We start from the raw sequence: 27,681 nt of genomic DNA, 5'->3' as shown, positions 1-27,681 counted from the left end.
ACAATACTGCCTTATTTTGCACATGCACAGAAACTCACTCAGGGGCTTAGTTTATAGGACTAAACAAGAAGAGAGCGGCAGTGAGGGAGAGTGTATAATTGTGGACAAAGATAAAGTGTTTCATGAGCAGGGTGATAAAGTGCATATTAAATTAGCCATAGCTCTATCGATCGCTGCACTGCAGCATAAATGGATGCCTTGCATATCAGAGAGATTCAATTATACTCATATAATCAGCTCCAATTCCTGACGGAGGAAAGGGTGAAAGGAGGGGCGCAGAAGGAGGAGAGGAGGAGAAGAATAAGCAGAATGGGGGGAAGAATTTGCATAGCTACGTATAGTGTGACAATGATATAAATCTTGCAGCACGGAAATGAGAAATATTTATTGTTTTACTCGACAAAACAATAGATAGAAGACTTCCTTTTGTACTTCCTTTCCTCACAGTCATGTCCTTTCCTACCATCCTTCCTCTGTTGCCTCCTCGCTCTCCATCGCTCCCCACTGTGCTCATTCATCATTCATTCCTTCACTTCCCCTCCCCGTATTGCTCCTTTCTAAGCCTATTTCCTCTCATTACTAATTCATTAGTCATATTTATCGAAAGGGTCTCAGTCTGAGGGGGGGGGATCAATGTCTTATTTACACATTTAGACAGTCTATGCACTGAGCTGCGATTAACTGGCCAATAAAACCTTTACCAATACCGCCTTAAATCTGCCCTCAGGGATATTTGTCTCTTTATAATATGCATCCCTATGAAAACAAACAATAAAAGACGTCTTATTGGAACAAATAAAGATGGAGGCACTGCCATATGCAACAAGGATGCATTATATGTGACAGTTATCATGAATTGTAACATTTAATATGTTAAGCAGCTTCTATAGATATTTCAAATATTACATTTATGTAAAGACATGTTATATAATGACGCCTTGTGTTGTCAGCTGGGTGATTAGAGCTCATGTTCGGGTCATTTTTGCATCATAATGTGAGACATTTTCCTCAATTTTGATCCTTCAGTTCTGCTTGAAATGTGCATTTGCATAATTTTGTGATGTTTAAACTTAAATCACATACTGCTGACACCACCAATGCTAATACAGCCATAATAAAAGGTTTTTTCTAAGTTACGACTACTGTCTTTATGAATGATTAATACACTTTTAAATGACTTATTAATCCTGCATTTATAAATGTTAATAGGTCATTGGTAAATGGTTTGTACAATCATTGATTTAGTCTGTAGTTGTAGATGTTAATATGTTGGGTTTGAGGAGAATATTGACCAAAATCATCATTATACAATTTTAGTATCCACGTTTTTTCTTTCCAGAGGATGAATAATCAAACTGTTAACAGAGGTAACATGGCAACCCGATTACTGGTTTATAAAGAAGTGATATAAAAGATAAAGCCATTCGTAACAAACTAACAAACCCTTTACAAAATTAACCTTATTATTAGAAGGTTGTACCGCTTATTGTGTCATTTCAGTCTATTGTAAAAGGCTAAAATGCCTGCTTATGAAACATGCTTTTTGTTTGCTTAAAGAGACATTTATCCAGGGATACGTCTGTTTTCTTCATATTTGATGATTGAGTCTCTGTCATGACTGATTAGTGTGATTCTGTGTTTTTTTTGCTGGGTGCTGAGGATGTTAAAGAAGAAAATGAAAATGTTTGTTTTGAGTTTTGATGAACAAATATTGCGCAATGAAAAGCTCTTGCATCATACGAATTCATTTCCCTCTAGTTTTCTGTCTTGTGCTGTCATGATATGGCATCTGTTTGAAACCAGTTGCTCCCACTGATATGATGTCCATGCTTTTTTTTTCTCTCTCTCTTCTCTCTCTTCTCTTTCCCATCCTTTCTCTTGGCTCTGCAATAGAATTCAATTACTCTCATACTCCCATATAATCACTTTTCATCCCCAAGGCTTGACAGTTTCCCTGGTCTGACAGAAAAAAGCCTAATTACTCTCTGACCTTGACTCCCTCCCTTATTTTCTCTCTCTCTCTCTCTTCCTCTCTCTATCTCTATCTATCTCTCTCTCACACTTTTCTCTTGAACCATTCTTTCTCACCTCTTTTCCACAACACGTAAACACCTGTTCAAATGTGTGAACCCTGGACATGCTGACAACTTGTCCACGTTTGCACCTTTGACGTGCAAGCTTGTCTCCACAATTGCACGAAACAGAAACACATGGACACATATTTCATTCTACCAGAGCAGAAACATCTATATCTCTGCCTACCCAGCATCGCCATATAGATTTTTTTAACTTCAGGTCTTAATTTCCCTCAATTTCATACCACAGATATAGATGCTCTTCTAGTAATTTAAGTCTTTCATGGTCTCAGGCAGTATAAGAGGCTCATCTTTTTTTAAAGCAGACCGAGTACTCGACATTGTTGCCGTATGTTCTCGGCTTTGCTGCTTGAACATGATGGAGGATAATGTGTGAAAGTCAAGAAAAGGATTCAAACAGTGCTGTCACTGCAGTCATGCCTTCTGCTCCCCTTAATCTTCTTTTCCTTGTCAAATTTAATGTAGAGTGTAGAGCTGGGAGGTTGGTTGATTAGTGGTAGAGAGGAAGATACCTTTCCTGATTGCCTTGTGTTGTTTGGCATTAATGTTATGATGAGATTGTTTGTTTTAATGAAATCGGAATACATTTATCATTATTTGTTTTTTCGAAATAAGTCAACTGCAGTCAACAACTACACCAAATACGTAGGAAATAGTCCGAAAAATCATGTGTCAAATAAATATGTTTCACCTGTAATGCTTCTATAATAAGCACAATAATAATATACATGAATACAAGTATAAGAGTGAGAAAGAGACTAGAAAGTGTGGCGATTGAAGGATTTAAGATTCTCCGGACTTCCTTGAGTGTTGGGCTGTGTAACAGTTGAATATAGTTAGCGTGACTCTTTGGACATAGTGTTAAATGAACCTACATCCCTCTAAATGACTCTCACTGGTTGCCAATTGTTCTACAAGTTGAATCTGATAGGGAGCATGCTCTTTTCCTCACTAAGTAAAGGTTACACTGTTATAAGCAGCCACACGTCCTGTTCACACCTGGCATTGAAATGCATCATGGGTGATCTGATGAATTGTGGGCCGCACTGAGATCTGATCTGTGAGACCACATTCGGAGGAGGTCTGGGCTGCATGGGGTCACATTCTTTTAGCACTGTGTATGTGAACGTCCACACTGAAAGTTGTCAGTATTTCTCCATCTGAGATAGTCACTAAATGAGAATAACTGATCCACCTTAAAGGTCAGTCCACTTTAAGGTCGCCAGCTTCACCATCGCACACCGGCTCACTGACTGACCTTTAAGATGAACCGACTATTCTTATTTAGTGACAATCTCAGCCGTCCCTAAAGAGATGACGGAGAAACGTTGGCTGCTGAGTGAGGCTCACATGATTCTCATTTTGGGTTACAAAAAGAACACAACAACGATGCAAGAAGAAATGATATGTGTGTTTATTTGCATATAGAGCAGAGAAGCGGAGATCCGATCACAAGTGGTCACTCGAGACGCATGTGGAGATGCATCGTAATGCCAGGTGTGAAATGACTTACTTAGAGCTGTCCACTTGTGATTGGATGACCCGAGACGCATGTTAATGCTGGGTGTGAACAGGGCCGCTGGTACATTCGAGCACCTTGTTATGCACAACCATGCATGCAGGCAGCCACAGCAGCAGTAGCGGCACCACCAGTAGGCAGATAGTCACCCCCTCACCCATCAATGTGCTGTGAATATCATTGCACATTCAAACATGGTTCAGTAGATCTATACATAATATATATGCATGCTCTTTTTTTTTGTTTTTTTGTCACTTGAAAGGACATTGGATTGTCTTACATTTATTCCCTGGAGACTTGTGCATCATTTGACACCTGTTGCACAATAATGATGTGCCTCATACTGTAGATCTGAGGTGTCAAACTCATTTTCATTCAAGGGCCACATACACACCAATTAGATCTCATGTGGGCCGGATCATTAAAAATATGGATGGAAGGAAGGAAGGAAGGAAGGAAGGAAGGAAGGAAGGAAGGAAGGAAGGAAAGAAGGAAAAGAAGAGAGGAAGGGAAGAAGGACAGATGGAAGGAAGGACGGATGAAAGGGAGGAAGGAAATATGGAAGGAAGGAAGAAAGGGAGCAAGGACAGAAGGAAGGAAGGAAGGAAAAGAAGAGAGGAAGGGAAGAAGGACAGATGGAAGGAAGGACGGATGAAAGGGAGGGAGGAAAGATGGAAAGAAGGAAGAAAGGGAGCAAGGACAGAAGGAAGGAAGGAAGGAAGGAAGGAAGGAAGGAAAAGAAGACAGGAAAGAAAGATGGAAGGAAAGATGGAAGGAAGGGAGGGAGGAAAAGAAGATAGGAAAGAAAGATGGAAGGAAGAAAGGGAGCAAGGACAGATGGAAGGAAGGACGGATGAAAGGGAGGAAGGAAAGATGGAAGGAAGGAAGAAAGGGAGCAAGGACAGAAGGAAGGAAGGAAGGAAGGAAGGAAGGAAGGAAGGAAGGAAGGAAGGAAGGACGGACGGACAGATGGAAGGAAGGAAGGGAGGAAAAGAAGACAGGAAAGAAAGATGGAAGGAAAGATGGAAGGAAGGGAGGGAGGAAAAGAAGATAGGAAAGAAAGATGGAAGGAAGAAAGGGAGCAAGGACAGATGGAAGGAAGGAAGGAAGGGAGGGAGGAAAAGAAGAAAGGAATGAAAGATGAAAGGAAGAAAGGGAGCAAGGACAGATGCAAGGAAGGAAGGAAGGAAGAGAAAGAAGAGAGGAAGGAAGGAAGGAAGGAAAAGAAGAGAGGAAGGAAAGTGGGCCGGATTGCACCCCTCGGTGGGCCGGTTCTGGCCCGCGGGCCGCATGTTTGACACCCCTGCTGTAGATGTAAAGCAAGGGAATAGCTAAGGTACAGATGTTGACATGTTTGGGATGTGGGGAGTAAAAGTGAAATGTGTGCTGCTTTTTTTGGCGAGTTGATGCACACAGAGGATAGGAAATAAGAAAGTGATGTTCCCATATGTTTTAAAGAGCCGCAACCTGCATGCATAGATCCACATATTATAGGTTTTGTTACTTAAAAAGACATTTTATGGACTATTACTTATATCTACTCTGCCCTGACTTTTTGTAATATTAAACCAGCAATTACTTTTTTTTGCCACTTGCAGGCAGTGGAAACAGGTTGTAAACAGGTTGTAAACACAAGTTATTATGATGAATTTGGTAGTAAACTGTTGCTTATTTACGCATCCAAAATTATCATTGAGAGTTTCTGTCGAATAATCACTATTTTTAAGCTCTGTTTTTAGTATCTACCATGTCCTGGGTAAATATCTGGCTTTTTAGCTGCTAAATGTTCCACTATGTTCACAAGCTAGTGTCTATTTGCTGTTTGGTGCTGAGCAGGTCGAGTACAGTGGGATTTTTAAAGCTTATTTCTCCAAAAACAGCTGCCTGTGCCTATACCGAAGCCAACGCTATGAGTGCTGAGAGTGAATCAACACAGTAAAGTTGCAGCCGGACAGCTAAACAATGAGCCGAAACTCACTATAAAGCTCTGTATAGCCGAAGGGAGCTGCAGAGTTGCTGATAATTCTCTGTAGGTCCATCACTATGAGCCAAACCCAACACACACTGTAGGTTTTTACATTGTTGTATTAAAAAAAATATAGATTATAGCCGCTTTAAAGCCTTAATCCTAAATACTCTGTTAACCTTGTTGGGACCCACTGTGTGTCGCCACAATTTTGACTGTATGATTATGAACACTATTTTGTGCCCCGCAGCATTCATTATTAATACTTACAGAGAGGCTAACTTTTTTACAAGGAGCTGCACAGAAACTGCAAGCAACCTGGAAACTTTATTAGGAAAAAAGCTGCTAATTAGGAAGATGGTTTGAGATAATTAAGATGAGTTCACTGGTCAGATTCAAATCCTCTAAAGCTGTGTCCATATTAAAGTGTGGGTGTTATTTACAAAGCTTTGCCTGCTTTCTCATACTGAGAAGATGTGTCATGTGGTGGATGTTGATGACCTAATTAACTGGGCAATTATTTTCCAGACATTTTTATTTCCATGTTAATCTTAACTCTTAAAATTCCTTGCAACATCTAAACCATTTACTACCAGGCGGGGAGTTCTGGTCCTCTGAAATGATGCGAACGCGGGAGTAACTTAAAACTGCATTCTATCAAAAGGCCACCAGGGGGCGACCATTTTGGTGTCAAAAGGACTTCCGTCTCTATACAAGTCAATGGAGAATTCACCAACTTGTCACTTGATTTCTAACCTCAGTAAACGTTTTCATAATGTGTTTATGGTCTCAATCGCTAGTTTAAAGCCTTCTTCAATGCAGTATGATGTTCATTTGGGACACTTTGGCCTCCCTGATTTTATATGTGACGATAAAGCAGGGTATGCATTAGAGCGTGGCTAAGTTGTGATTGACAGGTTGATTGGTTCACAGGTTCAGGAGGGCGCCTCATGCTCCTCCTGATGCCCATATAAGTAGAATCCGTGTTTTTATTTTACCCAGCATGCACCGGAAATTTTCAAGATGGTGCTGCTCAGATCCGAAACTATTCGCTTCCAAGCAGCAGTCCACAAACCAATGGGTGACGTCACGGATGTTACGTCGATTTTATATACAGTCTATGTTTACTACAGGAGGAGTGTGACCACAAATATTTAACAATTGCTGGAGAAGTTGCCTCAGTATTTTTTGTAGGGGCAGAAAAGTCAGTTGTGCCTCTGATCTTGCTTCAGGCAATTTGCTTCAAGTCTTGTAAACTTACTTTGTTGCATGTTTTGCATATTTTTTTTTTGCAAACAGCTCTTCCAATTACTAAAGACGCTAATAATTGATAGTCGTACGACAGCAAAAGTGCCCTTTACAGACTAACTGCACTTCATTCATTCACTGAATTTACACACGGGGCCTTGCTAACAATCCTCTGTCACCTCAAAAAAAAACATCATTATTTTTTAACAGTGATGTGGAAAGCAGAGATAAATGATGTCGACCTGCTGACTACTGCAGATAGAGCCGCCTTAATTAGAAAAAAAAGCTCCTATGGGTTGTGCATGGTCAAACTACACATGTGCTGTTTAATTTGGAGGACCTGTTGAAATGTATTCACTCAATTTCTCACACACACACATATGCACAGATCCACGCTCACTGTCTCTGCTGCTCACTATTGTATTCCACACCAGCGTGACCTCAGTGTCAGACACACCGCATTCCTGTGTCTGCACATATTTACCCAAAAAGAATACATATTTATGATTTTCAGGTCTCATCGAGTTGCTTGACATGGTTAGAATTTGCATGTGTGTGAAAGAGGTTTTTTTTTTTCACTGTCTCATGCTCATATTATGATTTAAAGGGGGTCTTATCATGCACATTTCCATGTCTGCATTTATATTCTGGGGCTCTACTGGAATATCTTTGCATGATTTACAGTTAAAAAAAAAAAAAAAAAGCCAAACTCCTTACTTATCTTAAACTGGTCCTTTATGCAGCCCCTCTGTCTGAATACTCTCTTTAAGACCCACCTCCCCTTTAAGAGCCCCCTCTGTTTTGAATGGTTAGCTTCAGGAAGCTGAGCAGTCCTGCTGCATATGTAAACATCCAGCAGTAGTAGGAATGCACTTCTTTTTTTTTTGTTCTTTAATCCAAATATATACTTCTCAAACACATCGTACATGTTTGAGGCGGCATCCAATCTGAAATAGGAGTTGATAATGCAAACAACACATGGAAAAGCAACAAAGGCTATGAAGCAGACAGCTGTTTGTGGGCATATGAGAACAATTTAGAGTCAGTTTGATGAGGACGTAAAGGTAATTTTGACTTGCAGGGAACATTTCTACACATGTTCACCTCAAGTTTTGGAGCTTTGATCATGTTTAACCTAGACACTGTACATCATAACAGTATAAAAAATAACATTAAATCACAAAAAACTCCCCTTTAGGATAATTTAACAAATAACTTATATGATTTCAGTCAATCAGAGTCTGGTGTGTACTGCACCAAAACATGGTCAAATGGTCACTGATTAACAGAAAGATACATAATTGTAAATAAGCTATATACTAAATATGCACAGACTAGTGCAGCACATATACACCAGTAAATTATACCACAGTTAGTTTGTTAGCTATCCAATAAAAAACACAACAAAAGAAAGAAGAAAAGGTTTTGCCATTGCACAATGCAGCTTCAGAGTCTCCTCCATTGTTGCTGCAATGCAACACAAATAAAAACAAAGCCACTTCCTGTTAGATTCAAATGTAGGACCACTGCTGCTGTGAATGTATTAAGGTAAAGGAAACACCCTGCATATTATTCAGTTATGTATCAACTCACTATTCCTATAAGCGGCTCGGCCACAGCGCAACTTCCTTTGATGTTGTGTAATTATCTCTCTATAGTGAACACAGTTAAAAAGCTTGCAAATATGCTATTATGGACTGTATATGATATTTACACTTATATATGGGATGCATATTTATCAAATTTAAGGCATCCTAAGTTCCAAAAGGAAACTGATGGAGGAGTAAAAAAATAATGAGCTCAAAGTGTTTCTTCTTCTTCTCTTTCTCTAAATAACATCATATATGATAATTTAGATTTTCCCTTCAGGGACACTAAGATCATATGTAGTTAATTCTCAAAGAACATTATTTATAGACATACTCTCTCCCTATATACTCGTCCTGTCAGAATTAATTTCATCCCATCCCTGTCAGTTATATGGTCAAGAGAGTGTGTGTATGTGTGTGTGTGTGTGTGTGTGTGTGTGACAGTGATCGTGACTAAGTGTGTGATCACACGTGTTGCTGTAATGTATTATTTTAGCAAACAGATGTTTATATTATCACACTGGGAGACATTAGCAGCCACCCCTGTGAGCTCGCCAGTCGCTACCAGCTGATTTATAACACATATCAAAGCTAATTCCGCCGACTTCCGCCTCGCTCTGCTCCATCTGCAATGCTGATCGATCTGCCCTTTGTATCTCCATAAGCCAGCCTGCCGTACACTAATAGAGGAGGTATAAAGTTACTTTGTGACCTTAATAAAACCTTCACTTTGTACTTTAGTCTGCCGCTGCCTCCTGAATCAAGCGGCTCAGCAGCATGTCGGCATAAAAGCAAAACATCCCAATCTGCTCTGGACACTGTAAATCTGTCCAGCACCCAGATCCACTCCTTCTATCCTTCCTCTTTTTTTTTTTTTTTTTTTCATATTCTGTTTTCTCTGCATGATGCTGTGACACAAGTTGTCAAAACTTGAAAAAAATGCCTCTTATCTCTTAGGATTGTGACAGAGAGGGCAAGAAGGAACAGACGACGCAGAAGGAAGAAGAAATCATTTAGCGTGTTAAAAAAACAAAAAAATGCTGCAAACTCTCTCCCGTGGAAGAAAAAATAAAAAAAACCTTCTCCCTGCACAAAAGGGCCCGAGCCAAAAGGTCATTTTGTTTCAACAATAGGATTTGTCAGCACGACGATGTACAACAGGGAACAGCCTCAAAAATATGAAAAAAAAGAAGCTTATGTAACTGTTGCAAGGTCTTGATATTTAGTAACTTTATTGGAACATTTAGTAATTAGCAAATCCCACCACTGGGCCCATCAACAAAGCAACAATAGTAAAGCTTATTTTCTTTGGCACTTCCCCTCACTCACAAAGCACAACACAAAACGCTTAGGTTGTATCCACAAGCTGACGTTTTTTGGATGGTTTTGTTTCATACAATGCATAGCCGGTACCGCTGCTCCACGTGAGGATGAACGTTTTGATGGAGCACTCTCGAAAATGATGCATCACAGTCCCAATGCAGATATACAGTAATGCACAATAAGGATGGGGATTGTCAGTGGAGCTAATAAAGTCACGAGTGTGCATCCCGTGTGTGTTCAGCAGGAGCCAGCTGGACATTTGTTTAGCGATGTGATAATGCTCGACGTGAAGGCAAAAACAGTCCGTTTCTGTAATGTTATTATATAAAATTAATGAGCATGTGTTTGCTTTCCTTTTATTTTTAAAAAAAAGGAGATATCTTAATCATGTCAGGGATGTAAACTGTGGCCAATTTAAATCATAATTTAGGCTTTAGAGCTCATAATAATTAATGGCCACAGTGTTTTGGGGAATTTGCATTAAAAAAAACACCATAAATCTTTTTTTCTTTTTTTTTTTTGTCACATTTGATCATCACGTTGCTTCAACTTGGTGACTCGTCCTATTTTACTCCCGTCTCGGCTTTCAGTTTGAAGGCGGTTAAGTTATAATGGCAGCACAAAAGGTCAGTTCTGAGCTTTGTCTCGCAGCAGTACGAGCAGTGCAGCCGGCGATAAAGACTCCGAGTCGTCCTCGTACTTTAGGTAAGAATCATCACAGGAAACATGGAAAATATTCTCATCATGTGTCCATAAAGTTTATGCGTGTGTGTATGTATGTGTGTGTGCACGCTTGTTAAACCACACATTTTAGACCCCGAGAGTGTGGACATGCTGGATAATCATGCTGTTTTGTGGTTGATGTCATGTGTGTATTAGGATATCACTGCAACCACAAACAGTTAAATAAATATTTCGCTAGTGGCTGAGTGTCCATTACCACTTGTTTACTGTGAGCTGGCTCGTTCCTGTTTACCTACAAGTGTGTGTTTACAGTGTATGTGTTGACATGTTTGCCCCTGTATGTGTATATAATGTATGTTAGCTTGGAGTTTGACACAGAAGCTTGCCTGCATCTATCAGTATCACTGCCTTATACTGCTTTATTTAAAGATGGACATCATGGCAGCCCCCTAAAAGTGAAGCCAAAATATGTGAATCGCCCCCTGGTGGCTGGCTGCAGTATAGGTCATAAATTTCGCCCCCTCCATGTCAAATAAATATTTCCCAAAGATGATTTATGTCATTTTAGGTCATTCTTATCACACTGATGTTTGTTCAAGTTCTTTTTTAATTAGATATTTGATGATATTTAAAGGGAGTGTGACGTCATGATCGACAGCTGCTCTCAAACCTCCGTCAGGCGGCAGGATGGCTGAAATCCAAATGACGTCAAACAAGCAAGATGGAAGCTCCCTAAAAGCAGATATTTTGGCTTCACTTTTGCATAGCGGTAAGAAGTAGAGACACGTCGTCCATATTCATATACAATCTCAGTCAATGATCAATGCCATCATCTCCTCATCCCCCCAAAACCCTGCACTTCACTTCATTTCATTTCCTCTCCTCCCCTCGACCAGATATGACAGTTGTACTCTAAATCTCTCTGGAGATATTCACTCTTCCACTCCATCACTCATCCTCGAGCTCTTTTTTTCTCTCTCCCAGTAACAAGCTGACAACAGAAGGAGACCTACAGCACATCATACCACCTTCTGACAGATACTGGATTTAACCTATGGCCGACAAGAGAGTGGCTGGAAGATGGAAAGACTCCTACATCTATGCCCGGTCTCACCCTGGAGCAAAGCATTGTGGGGCTGAAGCCTTGAAATAGTTTCTCCACTCTTGGCCAAGCACAAACTGCCCTGCAGTAAAGCGAAAAAAGAGAAAAATAATGGCTCCATTATTGGCTATGTTTCTGCAGCACATGATTATCTTTTTATAGCCAGCAGTGTTTGTGTACAAAAATAAACACAACCACCCACTCTGACACTTATATTATATGCAGATTTATAACCACTGATTAGAAATCATGAGGAATCTCTGTCTAATTTATTGATTAAATTGAAATAAATCACTTCTGCAATTAATTCAATGTTTAAAGCGTGTTGGTTTTAGTTCAGCTTTATACAATGCAAGATATGATGAAGCAAAATGATTCATATTTAATATTTATTCTCTACTGATTCCATAAAAGCAGTGACATAAATATAATTTTAGTATCGCTGCTATTAATACTGCATGTGTTGGAATTTAATCCATTTCCCCTACATGATTTTTATTCCTTGACTCAACACCCAAACTGTGTGCAAGATTAATTTTGGAATGAAAAGAAAAAAAAAAGTAACATTGCTCTCCTTAGAATTGCCTCTTTCACAGTTTTTCCTAATTTGCTGAGCTGATTTTGTACATACGAGACGATGATTGCGATATTTAAATGTATTCCAGTGATGTCAGAAGGTGAAACGAGACGTGCATTTTTATCTCTCTGTGTGCATGTTTTAGCTCGTGTTGCTGCAGCCTTTTTACGTTAATCTGACGGCATTCAATTTAGACTTATGCCGTGCCGTGAAATATTACTAGGTCTGACCTAATAAGATTGCATTGGTGGCTTTAATGTGTAAAAAGCAACCATGGTGTTCTTTCAGACATGAGACCTGCATGTTGAATTGCCATCAGATCAATGGGAAAGGGGTCACATGACCATTTACGCTTCAGATAAAATTAATTATATGAAATTAAATGTGTGTAATTTATGCTTCAGAGTTCAATCTCTACTAAGGGCATAGTGCTTCTTATAAAGAATCTTAAATTATAGGGTCACACATTTTGAAGTCTGTCATAAATCACCAGTCAGGAGCCAAAAAATTAACATTCAAACAGGTTTTTCTTGCAGTAGCCATTCCTCCTGTTCATACTGACCATTAGACAATATCCAAATGTGCTTTCGGTTGAAGTGACGTAAGTGCAAAATATTAATCAAATCAAATGAATACCTTCCAAAAATGTGTGTTTTCAATACTAAATGTCCTGTTTTTGTTGATATCCTTCCTCCGCAGCTCAACATGAAAACACAAAGGGTGAATTATATAAGCCTACTAAAAAAACTTAAGGTGTGTACTAGTTTTTTCCAGAGCTTTTACCTGTAGTTCATATTCTTTATCAGTTGAATGGAGTTTCACTTTCAGTCGCAAACACATTAACAGCTTTCTTTTTAGCTTTCCAAACTCATTATCAACAGGATTCAAAGACTTATCTATAAAAATGAGGCCATGCTGGTGTTTTTTGAGGCTGTAGTGAGTCATATAAAATACTAACATGCATGTAAAGTGTTACTGTGTTCGCCATAAATTAGCACTAAACCCGAAGTACAACTGAGGCTAATAGGAATGCTATTAGTTTTGAAGGTATTTGGTCATAAATCAACGTCCGACATATTGGACTAATCACCAATTTGACTTGAACATGGTGCTAGATGAAAAGTTAAGGAATCATCAAAGTTAATACACTTCATCCTGAAGGGACACAAATGTCTGTACCGAATTTAATAGCAATCCATCCACTACTTATTAGATGTTATTAGATGTTAGTAGACTCCAGACCAAAGTGTCAGACTGATCGATAGACCAGCGCTGCCATCCTTAGAACTGCAGCGATATAGCCTGACTCTACAATAAACTAAAACTACTACCATGGAACAATAGTGTTTCAACAGGATTCCAGGTAATTGGAAAAAAAGGCGGCCTAACAGGACAATTACTGGGGCGTCGACCTGAAGATGTCAAAATGGCTAACAGCTGAGTGTTTGCATGACGGTGACAGCGTTAAATATTCATGAACACTTCAGAGAAGAAGAGGTTAACGAAGGAGCTGCTGCACCTTGAGATTGGGTGTGTGAGTCCTGTCATTGTTGCATGTTGGTGAAGCATCTAAATGAGTGGGTGCTTTGCTATAAGGGTTACAGTACATACACAACACGCGTGCTTACGTGCATGTGTGTAATCGAGCCTCGCTCATCTGAGAACACGCTAACGCTAACGCAGAGGCTGCTTCTTGTTAGTCAGAGTGGGAGACAGACGCTGCTCAGCTCGGGGGCGCTGCTGCTGCCATCTCTGAGTGAAGTGCACTACAGGCTGGTGCAGCTCCCAGGTAGCACTGGGACTCTGGACCTGCTTAATATTGCAGACACAGCTTGTCTTCAGTTATTCTCTTCTTTTTTCTTCTTCTCCCTCTCTGTCGCTTCCAATCTCTGTCCCTCATTCCCCTATTTCTCTCTTTCTTCTTTTTCTCCCCACGATCCTCTATGTACATATTTTACTTCGCACACCCTCCTCTTTTTACTGTCACATTAGTTTTCGTTCCCTCTCCTCATTCACACTGAAATTTGCCGCTGTGCATGAGTACAGTCAGTGGGGAAAGATTCCCCAAGGTAGCCGTGGAAAATGTGTGTCTTTGCAGCCAGCTTACAACTTTTCCCCCTTTTTAATTTTTTTTCTTTAAAACAAGAAAAAGAAGAAAAAATCAATACTTCTTCTCCATGCTCTATTCTCGTATTTATTCAGAGTTCTACCATCCTGCAGGAGGAGGCAACAGAAACTCAGTCAGAGTTTTGGAGGGAAAAGGAGGGATCATTTGCATACATTTGCATCTCATTAACACATCAAACCTGCTGACTTGAAAGGGATGCCTTGATTACGAACAGCACCAAATTACTGTATGTCTACTTCCTCCCTCCTCTCTTCCCCTTGTCCTTTCACTATCTCCTTCGCTTACTCTGCTGAGTATTGTTACTGTACAACATCCTGTGTGTGTATGTGCATCGTTAAACTGAACGATGCCCAAATATTCCTCAACCTTTGATGTGCCAAACTCTTCCTATAACCCCCGTCTCTCCCGCCAGCCTTCTTTCCTTTCGTGCCTCTCGCGTTTGTCATTCACCATGAGGTCATGACTCTCCTTCTCGGCTTCCTCTGGGCATCTCTGATATGTTTGGCAGAGCATAGCACACCAACAAACTGCTTGTACACATGACCAAATATACCGCACCATACCGTTTTACAAGCCTCCTAAAGATGAGCTCACTGTGTGGGGGCGTCTGAATATAAATGTGCTCCCATATCTCTCCGCTCACTGATTTCTATCAGTGATTTATGTAATGAAATAGCCTTCATCCTGGCTGTCACCCGCTTAAAAAAAAAAAGCATACCAGGAAGTGGAATTATCTTTACTACCTTTGCTTTCACTGTGTTCGATACCATAAAAAAAATATTAGGGTTTTTTGGAGAGCTGGGCAGCCTGTAGGAAGCTCTGCCAGCTGGCTGGAGCAGAACATTTAGGACACTTCACAATCCATTGCACATTATGTAAAGAAGCATTATGGACATAAACGCATTAGGAACCATTTATTCAATTATATTTGTATAACTGATTAGCTTATTTTTTTTGTCAGCACTTTAATTAACCCCTTAAATCCCACTGACTAGCCTTTGGGCCAGTCAGCACAACCTCATGCTGTGCAGTCAAACACTGTTTAAACCCAACTTTACTTTAAATGGAGGAATAAATCCACATGACGCACAAAACACAAGGCAATATTCCCACTGGATTAAATGGTTTAGCCATAAAGATGTGGAGATGTGAAATACTATTACATACTGTATAAAGATGCTATCAGAGTTGTGGAATAGGATTTTTTTAATCAAATCTTAAAAGGAGGAAAATGGGAAAACTGAATATTAACCCTTACATAAGGTTCAGGTCAAATTTGACCCAGTTTGACATTTGAAAACAATGAAAAACACCCCAAATAACATTATTAAAGCCTGTTTTTACCCCTAAAGTCACCCAGATTATAAAACAATATAAATATTTAAACATTATTAAGGTTTTGTGCAGCTGGGTCAGTGTTGATTGATGGTTTTAATGGTTGTAATGAACCCTACCTTTCAAATGTTGTTGCATCCTTCACTTTCAAATATTTATGGTAGTCATGTTCTCTTGTTTAAGATAACGTGAGATCATAAAGTAGTGTGATTGTTTATGTATTTTTCTCTATAAAAAAAGACTGATAAGATATATATGGATGCAAAATACATTTCTACATACTGTTAATGGTTAAAATATGAGCAGTATGTAAGGGTTAATGTGTTTTAAGTTATCTTCATTTATCTTTTGATAGTTTACTGTTGCTGCTTTAAGTATTCAAGGCATTGCTAAACATTGCAGAGCGAGTTTGCACTGTATTCAATCAAAGGAAAAAATGAGAAATCACTGCTTTAGTTTGTCTCCTTCACAACATTTACAACAAGTGATGTGATAAGTTAACATACTTGCAGGATTTTTGACTTGAGCAGCTTCCCTTTGGGAGCATTAGAAAAAGTCCAAATACTGAGGTGTACTGTTTTTTGCCAAAGGCTTCTGTCTCCATAAATCAAATTTCACATTTTCTTATATGTCTGTATGTTCTTGTAGTTGTATTTTTATCCTTGGGTGGTGAATACAGGTGTTGTGTAAAAACAGAACTGCCAATTATTAGTGCAATCTCTGCTATGAAATCATGAAAATGAAAATAGTAATAAAGCCAATAATGAAAATATTTATTCTTCTTACAATTTTCTATCTCACTGCTTCAGGATATTCTTTTTCAAGCAGTCTTTTAAAACCCTGCATTTGGCACCATCAGGGTCCAATTGCCACAGGCTGTGAGAGTTATTCACAGGAAAACATCACCGTGATTAATGATCACAATTTCTCCAAGTACTGTTATTTATTACAGTGTTGAATGTGACAGTTATTTAAGGCTTTTGAGAATTACCGCCGACAGTGCACATCTCAGCATTTCAGATTTCCTGTCACTTCCTGTCAAACTCCTGTGTGCCATATGTGATGTTACTCCTACATATAAATGTATATATATATACTTTAAATTATCATGACGGCTTTGACAGAATCATTCCTACCAACAATTATACATATACACAATTTTGGAGCTGACACACACACACACACACACACACACACACACACACACACACACACACACACACACACACACACACACACACACACACACGAACAGTATAAGTGTATGTTTGTGAAAGAGGCTTAATTGGATACTCTTCACTGTTTACTAAACTGAGTGAGCTAATGCAATTGCACAATTAAACTTCTTAAATCTTGCTAATTAAAACTAACAAGCCGTCAATACGAATCGATTGGAAGTCGAGAAGTTGGAAATCCGAGGAAATGGCATTCAGAGTTCGGGTCCTCTGAAATGATGCGAACGCGGAAGTAACTTAAAACTGCATTCTATCAAAAGGCCACCAGGGGGCGACCGTTTTGGTGTCAAAAGGACTTCCGTCTCTATACAAGTCAATGGAGAATTCACCAACTTCTCACTTGATTTCTAACCTCAGTAAACGTTTTCAAAATGTGTTTATGGTCTCAATCGCTAGTTTAAAGCCTTCTTCAATGCAGTATGATGTTCATTTGGGACATTTTGGCCTCCCTGATTTTATATGTGACGATAAAGCAGGGTATGCATTAGGGCGTGGCTACGTCGTGATTGACAGGTTGATTGGTTCACAGGTTCAGGAGGGCGCCTCATGCTCCTCCTGATGCCCATATAAGTAGTAGTAGTTCGTTTTTTTTTACCCATCATGCACCTGAAATTTTCAAGATGGCGCTGCTCAGATCCGATACTATTGGCTTCCAAGCAGCAGTCCACAAACCAATGGGTGACGTCACGGATGTTACATCCATTTTATATACAGTCTATGGTTGTTACGGTTAATTTCTGTGCTAAAAATGGCTGATTCACTCAAGTTTTAAGTCATTTAGATTCATGCTTTGTGTCCCCTTCTGTCTCCTTCTAGCTAAAGTTCTCCCCCCCCCCCCCACTAACTCTTCATAAAAAAATATGTCTTTAACTTTCTTCAACTTCCTTCGTGAGCAAGTTGCCAAATTTGCCTTCAGCTGTTGTGGTGCTGGGCAGGTGGTGTACGCTTGGTTTATCAGAGATTTGTTGTTGTAAAACATCTGCCGGCTGCAGCTGTAAACAGGGCTGATGAGAGCGGTGAGACCGAATCATACAGCCAACCAACCAATGAACTTAAAGAGGCCAAAAAGCTGTGAAAGGCTGCAGAGTTGGTGGTGATTTGATTGTATGAGGGACCTATTTCAGATTAGATTGCACATATGATTCATTGATGATGTGAAAAAAATGGTATAGTAGAACTTTAACCCTCCTGTCGTCCTCCCGGGTCAAATTGACCCCATCTCTTTTGACTGTTCCTTCTTTCCTTCCTTCCTCCCTCTTTCTTTAATTTTTCCTTCAGTATTACCCTCCTTCCCTCTTTCTTTGCTCCCTCCTCCTTCCATCCTTCCTCCCTTCCTTCCTTCTTTCCTCTTTTCCTCCCTCCCTCCCTCCTTACTCCTTTCCTTCCTTCCTCCCTCCCTTCCTTCTTCCTTCCTTCCTTCCTTCTTCCTCCCTTCCTCCTTTCCTTCCTTGCTTCCTCCCTCCCTCCTGTCCTTCCTTCCTCCCTCCTTTCCTTCCTTCTTCCTCCCTCCCTTCCTTCCTTCTTCCTCCCTCCCTTCATTCTTCCTTCCTCCCTCCCTTCATTCTTCCTTCCTTCTGTCCTTCTTTCCTCCGTCCTTCATTCCTTCCTTTCCATCCTCCCTTCCTTCTTTCCTTTCCTTTCCTCCCTTCATTCCTCCCTCCTGTCCTTCCTTCCTCCCTCCTTTCCTTCCTCCCTTCCTTCTTCCTCCCTTCCATCCATCCTTCCTTCCTTCCTTCCTCCTTTCCTTCCTTCCTTTCCTCCCTCCTACAACAGGAGGGTTAAAGAATATAAAACCCATAAAACAAACCACCATGGTATTTTTTGCCCTTCTATTTAAGCACAAGATGTAGCTAAAATACCTAAAAAAAACAGAAGAGCAAATAATAGTAATACAATAAGAATGATTAAAAGAGAAAAATAATAGCTTGTTCCTCTTTACTGCATTGACTTCCATTTATAAAACACCCTGATTGAGCTGCCAAAAGATCATTAAGTCTTCATTGTGTGCTAATTTAATCAGCACACAGTGACATACTGACGTTTGGCCACCATCGCTCACACTCTCTCCTCACTCACCATGTCACCAAAAAAATAAAAAATAAAAAAAAGGCTTTATTTTTTTTCCATCGTCTCCTTTCTTGGCTTATATCTGTCTTCCTCCCTCCTTGGCTCCCTCCCAGCCTCTGTTTTCCGTTCCCGGGCACACTGAGTGTTCCTCTTTTTGCCTTGGAGGATTCATTCGCCGAAAGCGGTGCCTTGTAGCCACAATATGCAGTCTCTTATCTGTTTAATTTTCTCCCACCTCGAAAGCATGCAACGGCATCAGCCTTGTTTATTACTGTCAGAGAGAAACCATTCCAACTCCCAGTGGTGTGCCATTATTATCGCACAGATGGCGATGAGGGTTGAGAGAGTTAGACGGAGAGACGGAGATGGAGGGAGAGCAGGGTGAGGCAAAAAAAACAACAAAAAAAACACCAAGAATTAGAGAGAATGAACAACTGCAAGAATAAAAAAAGGTGTTTTCCATTTGAACACAAAGAAGATGGTTTTCTGGATGTAGGCAGGAGAACACATATTTACACTCCTCTGCCTGACATATACTCAACATGCACACACAGAAACACAAATGTGCACTTTCTATATAGTGAACATTTGACACACCGTTATCCCACAGGCTTTCTCCTGTCAAGGTAAATCCCGGCTTGTCAGAAACAATATCGCACAGAATGCAATGACCCCTCCGTGCATTCCTCCACTCTTGCTGTGCGCACTGCAACAATGTCGGAGGTCTCTTGGGGTTGACTGACACTTACATGTGTGTGGTTTTGTATGAGTGGTTGTATGTGTTCCTCCAAGTGCTCAAATTGCTGAGGAGGAGAGACTTCAGGACCTTGGAGAGCGACACTCCCTCACTGTAGTTTACTTCTTGGTATGGTCACATTCGACGTTATGACTTTCCACACAGCCTCACGACAGTTCATTCAAAGTTTAACCTGTTCAACTTTAATCTATTAGATTTAGTTGATGGCGTCTGTCAATCTTTTAGGGGGCAGCTGTGGCTCAGGAGGTAGAGCGGTCGTCCTCCAACTGGAAGACTGGGGGTTCGATTCCCGGCTCCTCCAGTCTACGTGTCAATGTGTCCTTGGGCAAGATACTTAAGCTTCCTCCTGATGTGCAGGTTGGCACCCTGCGTGGTAGCTGCCTGCCATCAGTGTATGAATGTGGGTGAATGAGTTGTAGTGTAAAGCGCTTTGAGTGGTCGAAAAGACTAGAAAGGCGCTATATAAGTACAGTCCATTTACCATTTTAGTGCAGGCATGAAAGATACTTCCAATTGAAATACATGCATTTGTAAGTCATGCTGAGTGTCAATGAAGAAATGGCCAATTTGTGTCCATGTACATGAATCTGTAGATTACATTTTGGAAGCTGAGTGTTTACTTTGCATGCCGCATAATCGTAGCATCCCTGGTTCGACTCCAGCAAAGGACCTTTGCTGTAGATCATTCCCATCTCTCTATCTCCCTGCTTCCTGTTGGCCTCTATGCCAGCTACTTTCAAATATAGGCAACAATATATATTTAAAAAATCATGACTACCGAGTGACTGTGAGACTGGTTTTCTTCCAAATACCACGGGAAACACATGTGTTGAGTATTTATTATGAACACAACAGTAAGTAGCCTCATACATATTAATCAGTGTTTTGCATGTCAGACAATGTCAAGACGTCTTTTGACATTCAAAGCTGAGTGAAATTTGTTTGAGAAGTAAAGCTTTTTTTTTTTTTGAAATGGTTGCTATTGATTCAACAGCATTTAAATTAATACATTTCATAGTCATTGAAATACAGTCATTTGAAAGTCAAGAAAGTGTCAAGAAAAAAATGAAAAATTTGAGCCCATGTATGAATCTGTACTGTAGATTACATTTTGTGATTATGAGACTGAGTTGTGACTTTATGCTTCCCAAATTTCATAGCAAGCATATTTTGAACACATGTTGAGTATTTAGTATGTTCACAACAGCGAGTAACCCAGTAAACATGGAATTGATGATTTGTGAGCTTTAGAAATAGGTTACTATTGATTCAACTATATGTGACCCTGACATCTGAGAATTTTAAACGTTTTCATTTAAATTTAGCTCATTTTTAAATTCATAAATGAGTGTCGAGAAAAAAATGGAAAATTTGAGTCCATGCACGAATCTGTAGATTAAACTTTGTGACTATTTCGTAAACTGTTATGAGGCTGGGTTGTGACTTTATGCTTCCCAAATTTAATAGCAAGCATTTGTGAGCTTTAGAAAATAGGTTGCTATGGATTCAACCACATTCAAAATATATACTCCATTCGATGAAACTGAAACTATACGTGACCTTTAAATCTGAAAATGTTTAACTTTTCATTTAAATTTAGCCGATTTTTAAATCTACACATCAACAAATTGCTAAATTCATACTTACTGGGATGTGAAAAAAGACTTGCAGAGTAGTAATACAGCTCTGGGAAGACCTCAGACAATAAAACACCTAAGTATCCAATCTAAATATGAACTGTATTGTTTTCTTTTTGCTTGGCAGCATTTCTTCACTATTGCAGTTTGACTGATGCCTGTCGGTGATGTATGACTATGATATATTGTATATCTTAAAATGAATATAATAGGTGTGATATGTGACTCAGTCTTTTTGCTCCCACATGCTTCAGGTACCTGTTCTTCTTTTTTATGCATTTTAATCTCCTTGTTTACTGGCAGCTTAGATCTGTGTGTTATTACTGCTATATTTTTCAATTTCATGCATGCTTCATGTTAATTGGCTTGCCAGTGTGAGCATGTGTGTGTGTGTGTGTGTGTGTGAATGGGGAAAGGTAATATTATGTATTCCACTGAGCAGTCACATTTTTGCACCTATGAGGCTCGAGTCAATCTGGCAGCGCTGGTCCGTGGCTGAACGCTTTGGAAAAGCCTGAGGTCACCCAGGAAAAAGAAAAGGCTGGAGTCCAGAGAGACAGGAAGGGAGGATGAGGAGGATTGTGAGTGAGGGAAGGTGGATTACACTCATGAAAAGAAGTGGTTTGGTCTGCTGCATAACCTTGCCCCTCTAGCTTGTTCTTGACCTTTTTCGAACAAATTCAGGGACCGCTGTTATCGAGCGGATGAATTTTTCACGCCTACATCGTCGCTCACATCTCTTCAAAGCCTGTTTTGTTCTGGGTTCATTTCCTCAGATACACAGTTCGGTCGTGAATTGGTTTTAATTGGTTTAATCCATTGGTTTTTCCATTTTAGTTTCTCACTTTTTCTTTTTTTTTTTAAGTTTACCTTTAATTTCTTGGAGTGGTTTCTTGTTGTCCTCTTAAAGATATTTTAAGTTGGACATTTGACCCCAATTTCATGCTCGTGCTTCTCATAGAGATTAGCTGGAGAGTGAAATGGGGAAAGGTTATGACTAATGCCTGCTTGTGATTCTAAAGTTTGTTTTTTGTGAGACTTTTTTAAATGAATAATCACAGCAGAAGTACAAAGGATGACCCTGTGATTACATGGTGTGCATCTTCAACACTCCAACAGCCAATAAGACACTGCTTTGTATTTCTATTATAGTCCTTTTAGAACAAGTTGTAATTGAGTTTGAGAGATTTTAAGGACACTAAATATAAAATGGCAGTTTTTTTCTCTATGATGAGATGTTCATCCTTTACTGTAGGGACAGAGACAAAAGTCCTCATCACTCTTGCAGTATTAAGGTGAAACAGGTGGAGAGAGGAGAAGTAGGAACACAAAAGTATATTAGAGTCTGGAGGAACAGGAAATGTAAACACAGTGACATTGCTTTTCTATTTTAACCTTTATAAGCAAAAGAAAGAGAAAAAATAATTCATTTTTTCTCTACATCACTACAGCACACTGCCCTTCAACTTTAGCAATCGATACCTTAAACCAACGTTGCTGTTTATCATTTCTAGTCACAAAATACCCCATGAGCGATCAATTAAATTCTGAAAACGATCTAGGTGCAGTGATGTGAATTTTTTAGCCACATTACTTGCCTCGAGCCTTACGACAAACGGGTCTTCTATCACAAGTCGTGTTCAAGAAAATGTCTTCCTGAAAAAGAGCCTCAGTTGCAGAGAGGCCGACTCTGTGACCCACACCACAGTCTGGTCCAAAATCTGAGCTTTCAGCACACAGCCTGGGTCAGGGTGTGTGTGTGTGTGTGTGTGTGTGTGTGTGTGTGTGTGTGTGTGTGTGTGTGTGTGTGTGTGTGTGTGTGTGTGTGTGTCTCTTTCTGCCCTCCAGAGAGTGACTGTGTCAGGCCTTGGTCTCATTGGCAGGGACTTTGAAGGGATCTCTTCCAAAGCCCTGCTACCTCCACCTGCCAGGTGAGATTGCCTCTCTATAGCTCTGAAACGGTCTCTGGACAGAGGGCAATGAGACGGGCTACGCTAGCCCTTGTTGCTAACTGGACGGAGGGAGACCCTGCTTTGTCACTCTGGCAGAGGGAAGTAAACAATAAAGGAGCCAGAAATTGAATTCATCACAACTCCGAGGACAGAATGAATAAACGGTGGCAAGTCAGAAGAAGTGAATCTAAATCCTCACATTGTTTGGCTCAACAGACTCAATCGGAAACAATTAAGAAAAGAGTAGATTTGTTATTCAGAGAGAGACCGCTTTCTGTCTAAAAATCAAAGTATATAAGTTAAGAGCCAAATGAGATGAAGCATATATGGGGAAAATGGCAAAGATATTTAAAGTGACTTTATTTGAAGCAGTAATTACACTGAATCTATCCATTCGTTTTGTTAACTTTGGGAAAATCCTCCTAAGCTGAAAAAGTAATTAATCAAATTCAACATCACATACTTTTTATTACTGAATGCTTTGGCCTCTTGCCATGTTCTGAAAATATTATCTTAGCACACTGACTAATTTACTGGTTAGCTGAGCACTAATGATTGAATGCCTGCCTATGTTGCCCAAAGCAGTGGTGTGTGCGTGTGTGTGTGTGTGTGTGTGTGTGTATGTGCACGTGGAAGTGAATGTGCAGTCCTTATGACGTCGAATATCTCCCTTTTCTGCATCCGTCCCCATAGCTTCACAAACACAACCATCGTGCTTCTCCGACAACGTTAAACAGCGCTCAGGGGGACAATCTACGCTTGTTTTACAACTGCTCGGGAATGGCACTTGATATTTGAGTTATGACTGTGTTTGGAGAAAAATCGTTTCAAAAAGGATCAGGTTTCATCTCGCGAATAAAAAATGATTCATTCTGTGACAAATAGTGGCACAAACTGGCTCAATTTATCCCCATTAAGTGTCTGGATTGATCACACTTTTGCAACCTGATTTGTCTCAATTTGTTGTAACCACAAACTGAATCAGATTATGCATTGATCCTGTGCCTGAGGTGAAATTTGTCATTCTTTTGTTGATGAGGATAAATTAATGTCAATTTATCCTTTTTTATTTCATTATTTCACTGATATTTACTCTTATATCTGCTCTTTAATGACTTAAAAGTTTCATATTATGCAAAAAAGCTCCAAGATTAAAACATCATCTTTGCTTAATTCCTCTGTTCAAAAGTCATTACCCTGCCTCGACTCCACTGTCACTATTTTTTAGGCAAAGTACTGAACGCACCTCATAGATTTAGTGCATAATCATAGCAGCTGTTATTCAGATTGAGAGTGAATGCAATATTGTTTGATGGTCCATATCTCCCTTTAGAAAGTCATTGCCATACATTAAAGCAGTTAGAGATCAACTCGGTGCACATTCCCCACTCCTCTGCATCTCCACACACACACACACACACACACACACACACACACACACACACACACACACACACACACACACACACACACACACACACACACACACACACACACACATTAACATGCACAGACAGCGTGTTCAAGGCCGTCCCAGCGTTCATCGCTAAACCGTCGCTCTTTAACAGCTATACGCTTGTCCACATATTATGTTGTCATGGCAACGGCAGCAAGCAGGGGGAGGAGGGCAACAGCTACGACTCCTCGTCCGCCTACACTTGGGTCTTTCTCTCCAACTCTATCTCTCTGCTCCCTGCTTCCCTCTCTCTCTCTATCTCTGTCTCTAGCTCTCTCTCTCTCTCTCTCTCTCTCTCTCTCTCTCTCTCTCTCTCTCTCTCTCTCTCTCTCTCTCTCTCTCTCTCTCTCTCTCTCTCTCTCTCTCTCTCCATCAACTTTCATCTCTTTCCTAAATAAAGCTATTAAAAAAAACCTGACGTCTGTGCTGTTGTGGACTTTGGTTGACTTCTGACTGGATTACACAGTGCATAATGTCCTGAATAATGCAGAAGACAGACTTTGAAGTACTCTCTCAGTGCATTTACAAGCACTTGAGCAACCAGTTGTCCTGTCATCTCCTCTTCAGTCTCCTCTAGAGCGATGATTTTCTAAATGTTTTGTAAACAAGGACATCTTTTTTATTATATCATTTCTGCAGCACAAACCTAATTGTTTTCCTCTCCCTGAGCTTTGACTTCACTTTCTCCAAACAAAACAGACAAAAAGAAAAAAACCTTCAGGTAGCAGCCTCTTGTATCGTGCAGACCTTCGCAGACACATGCATGTAAAAGCAGATTTTATATTAACCAATGAGTGTAAATGCATTTATCAGTTTTCTGTTTACATGCAAACCTTACACTGTATCACTCATGTCCAACTTTATCCGTACATTTTCTATGTACTACATCTCATTTACACTGCAGAGCCACAAGAAACCCCTCCACCATCATGCACAAAAATCACACACACTCACATAAACACACTCGTGCATGCACAGATGCATAGTCACACCCCAGGGGAGGCAAAACAGGCTCTTTGAAAAACAGGTCGAGTGGAAGTCCTGCGGTTAGATTTTGGAAGAAGTTGTTCTGGGACTTAATTAGTAAAGGGGCCCCATATTTGAGCGGGCTAAGTGCCCATGAGCTCTACTCCCAAATCTGGGACAACTAAGCCACACACACATAAGATGGCAACCCACACACACACGTGCACACAGGTTATGCACACACACGCACACAGCTGCACAGACACTGAGCTGCAGATAATCTTTCCTATAGATGCTGCAGACAGCAAATAGTAAATGAACAGAAAACTCTGCTGAAAGTGTATGTTTTCAGTATCAAATACTTTCCCTCATTGAAAGGATAATCTGAAAAGTTTATATCTTCCTCCTGTGAAGAGGATGACAGCTGCAGCCTGTTTTTCAAAGCAGTTACAGTCATTGTGCATGTTCGAACAATTGTGGCACAGAAGTGGATAATGCAGCAGGAGTGGTTTGAGAACTTTCTATGAATGCGGTGATAGCTGTGAATCCAAGCCGACTCCATTAAGGATCAATATATAAACTTTGAACCTTTTAAACCAACAAGAGGTGAGCTCACTGTGATACTCAGGATACACAATATGTTTCGTGGGATCCTTCTTTAAATTTAGATGATTTTCATGTTGTTTTCACTCACTTTAGTTTGTGTATTTTGAACACAAATTGCCTCATAAAATATACATGCATTAATACATGTATACATGTTCTATGACTGACAATAAGCAGGTCAAGTCTTCCTTACAAAATGTTCTGTTACAGAATATGAGAAGCTCAAAACTCAGTCAAATGAATGTAAATATTAATATTTAATTCATAAAGGCAAGTTAAACTGCAGCATCCTATCCAAAGCACCCGATATAATGTCTAATCACAGGCGGCCATATCATAAACTACACAGAGCCACACCCTGAACACACCACAGGCTTTCCTGATGGATGCTCTCAGAGGGAAGAAGTAGTAGAAGAGCAGGAGGAAAGAATAAAACAAAAGTACAGAAGCAGAGGATAGGAAAGAAAAAAAAAGAAAAGGCTGTTAAATAATAATCAGAATATTAACATCAGCTCAATCACTTACTTGCAGTGCTTGTGAGGCCCGCTGAGCGTCTCGATGACAAAGCATTCGCCTCCATTTAGGCAGTAGGCCAGGTCCTTCTCATGACAGGGTTTGAAATGCTCCGAGTGCAGCGGTGGGACAGTTGGAGATGCTGCAGGACAAACAAAAAGAATCCATTGTTAGTCATAATCAACTCCTAAATGTGGGGTTTTATATACACTCTTCCCGAGCGCATTCACTCTCCAACAATCAGTGACAGTGATAATTCATCTCCCTATCTCCAAGCGGCCTATTACTCTTCAAACTTCATTATAATTGTCTCTTCACTCCACAATTCTGCAAATAAATCATCATATCAGCCTAAATTGCGGCAGAAAAATCTACAAGCGAGTCAGTTTTCCAGCTGAAGCTACTCAGTCTCCACCCAAGGATCCATAACGAGCGCCTGCAACTGCCTCATAACACACTGCGCGTTGTGGATAAATATCAACACACTATTGTTTGTTTAGACCCTGCAATGTCACCGGCGAAAAGATGGATGGAGGACGGGTAATAATCTGTCCTGCTGTGATTAATACTCTGTGGTCACAGTAGTGCCGTTGGAGAGCTTGACTTCTCCCAGCGATTTATCACAACACGCGTGGCTGATTGTGGACAGTGCACGCTTCTGAGAGGGAGGGGAGGGGAGGGGGGGTCCACTCAGCATACCCTTAATAGATGATCTTGTAATTGAAATTAATAAGTAGAAGCTCAAGTTGATTTGAGAGGAAATATGCAAATGCTGAAGTGACCTGAGAGTTTAAGGAAAAAATGGGAGGGAAAAAACACGGCGCAATTGATGGCGTTGTAGGCTTTTTATTGCTCATTGACGATAATTTATTAAATAAAAAAAAAAGATAAATGAAAAGAGGGGTGGGGAGGGGTAGTTGCAGTC

The 27,681-nt window shown here is 40.1% G+C and overlaps 1 protein-coding gene across 1 annotated transcript in view; it reads right to left on the bottom strand.

Moving 5' to 3' along the window:
- LOC133991875 (pro-neuregulin-3, membrane-bound isoform) overlaps positions 1–27,681 on the bottom strand; it is a 469,463-nt gene that overhangs the window by 176,550 nt on the left and 265,232 nt on the right. The window contains exon 2 of the mRNA XM_062430470.1: positions 26,769–26,898. Within this exon, the coding sequence (XP_062286454.1) occupies positions 26,769–26,898 (130 nt within the window). The remainder of the gene's footprint in view (positions 1–26,768; positions 26,899–27,681) is intronic.

This window comes from Scomber scombrus, chromosome 12, assembly GCF_963691925.1.
Source record: "Scomber scombrus chromosome 12, fScoSco1.1, whole genome shotgun sequence".
Classification (NCBI taxonomy): Eukaryota; Metazoa; Chordata; class Actinopteri; order Scombriformes; family Scombridae; genus Scomber; species Scomber scombrus.
Note: the sequence above shows the minus strand (reverse complement) of the source record. Positions and strands in the feature narration are given on the sequence as shown.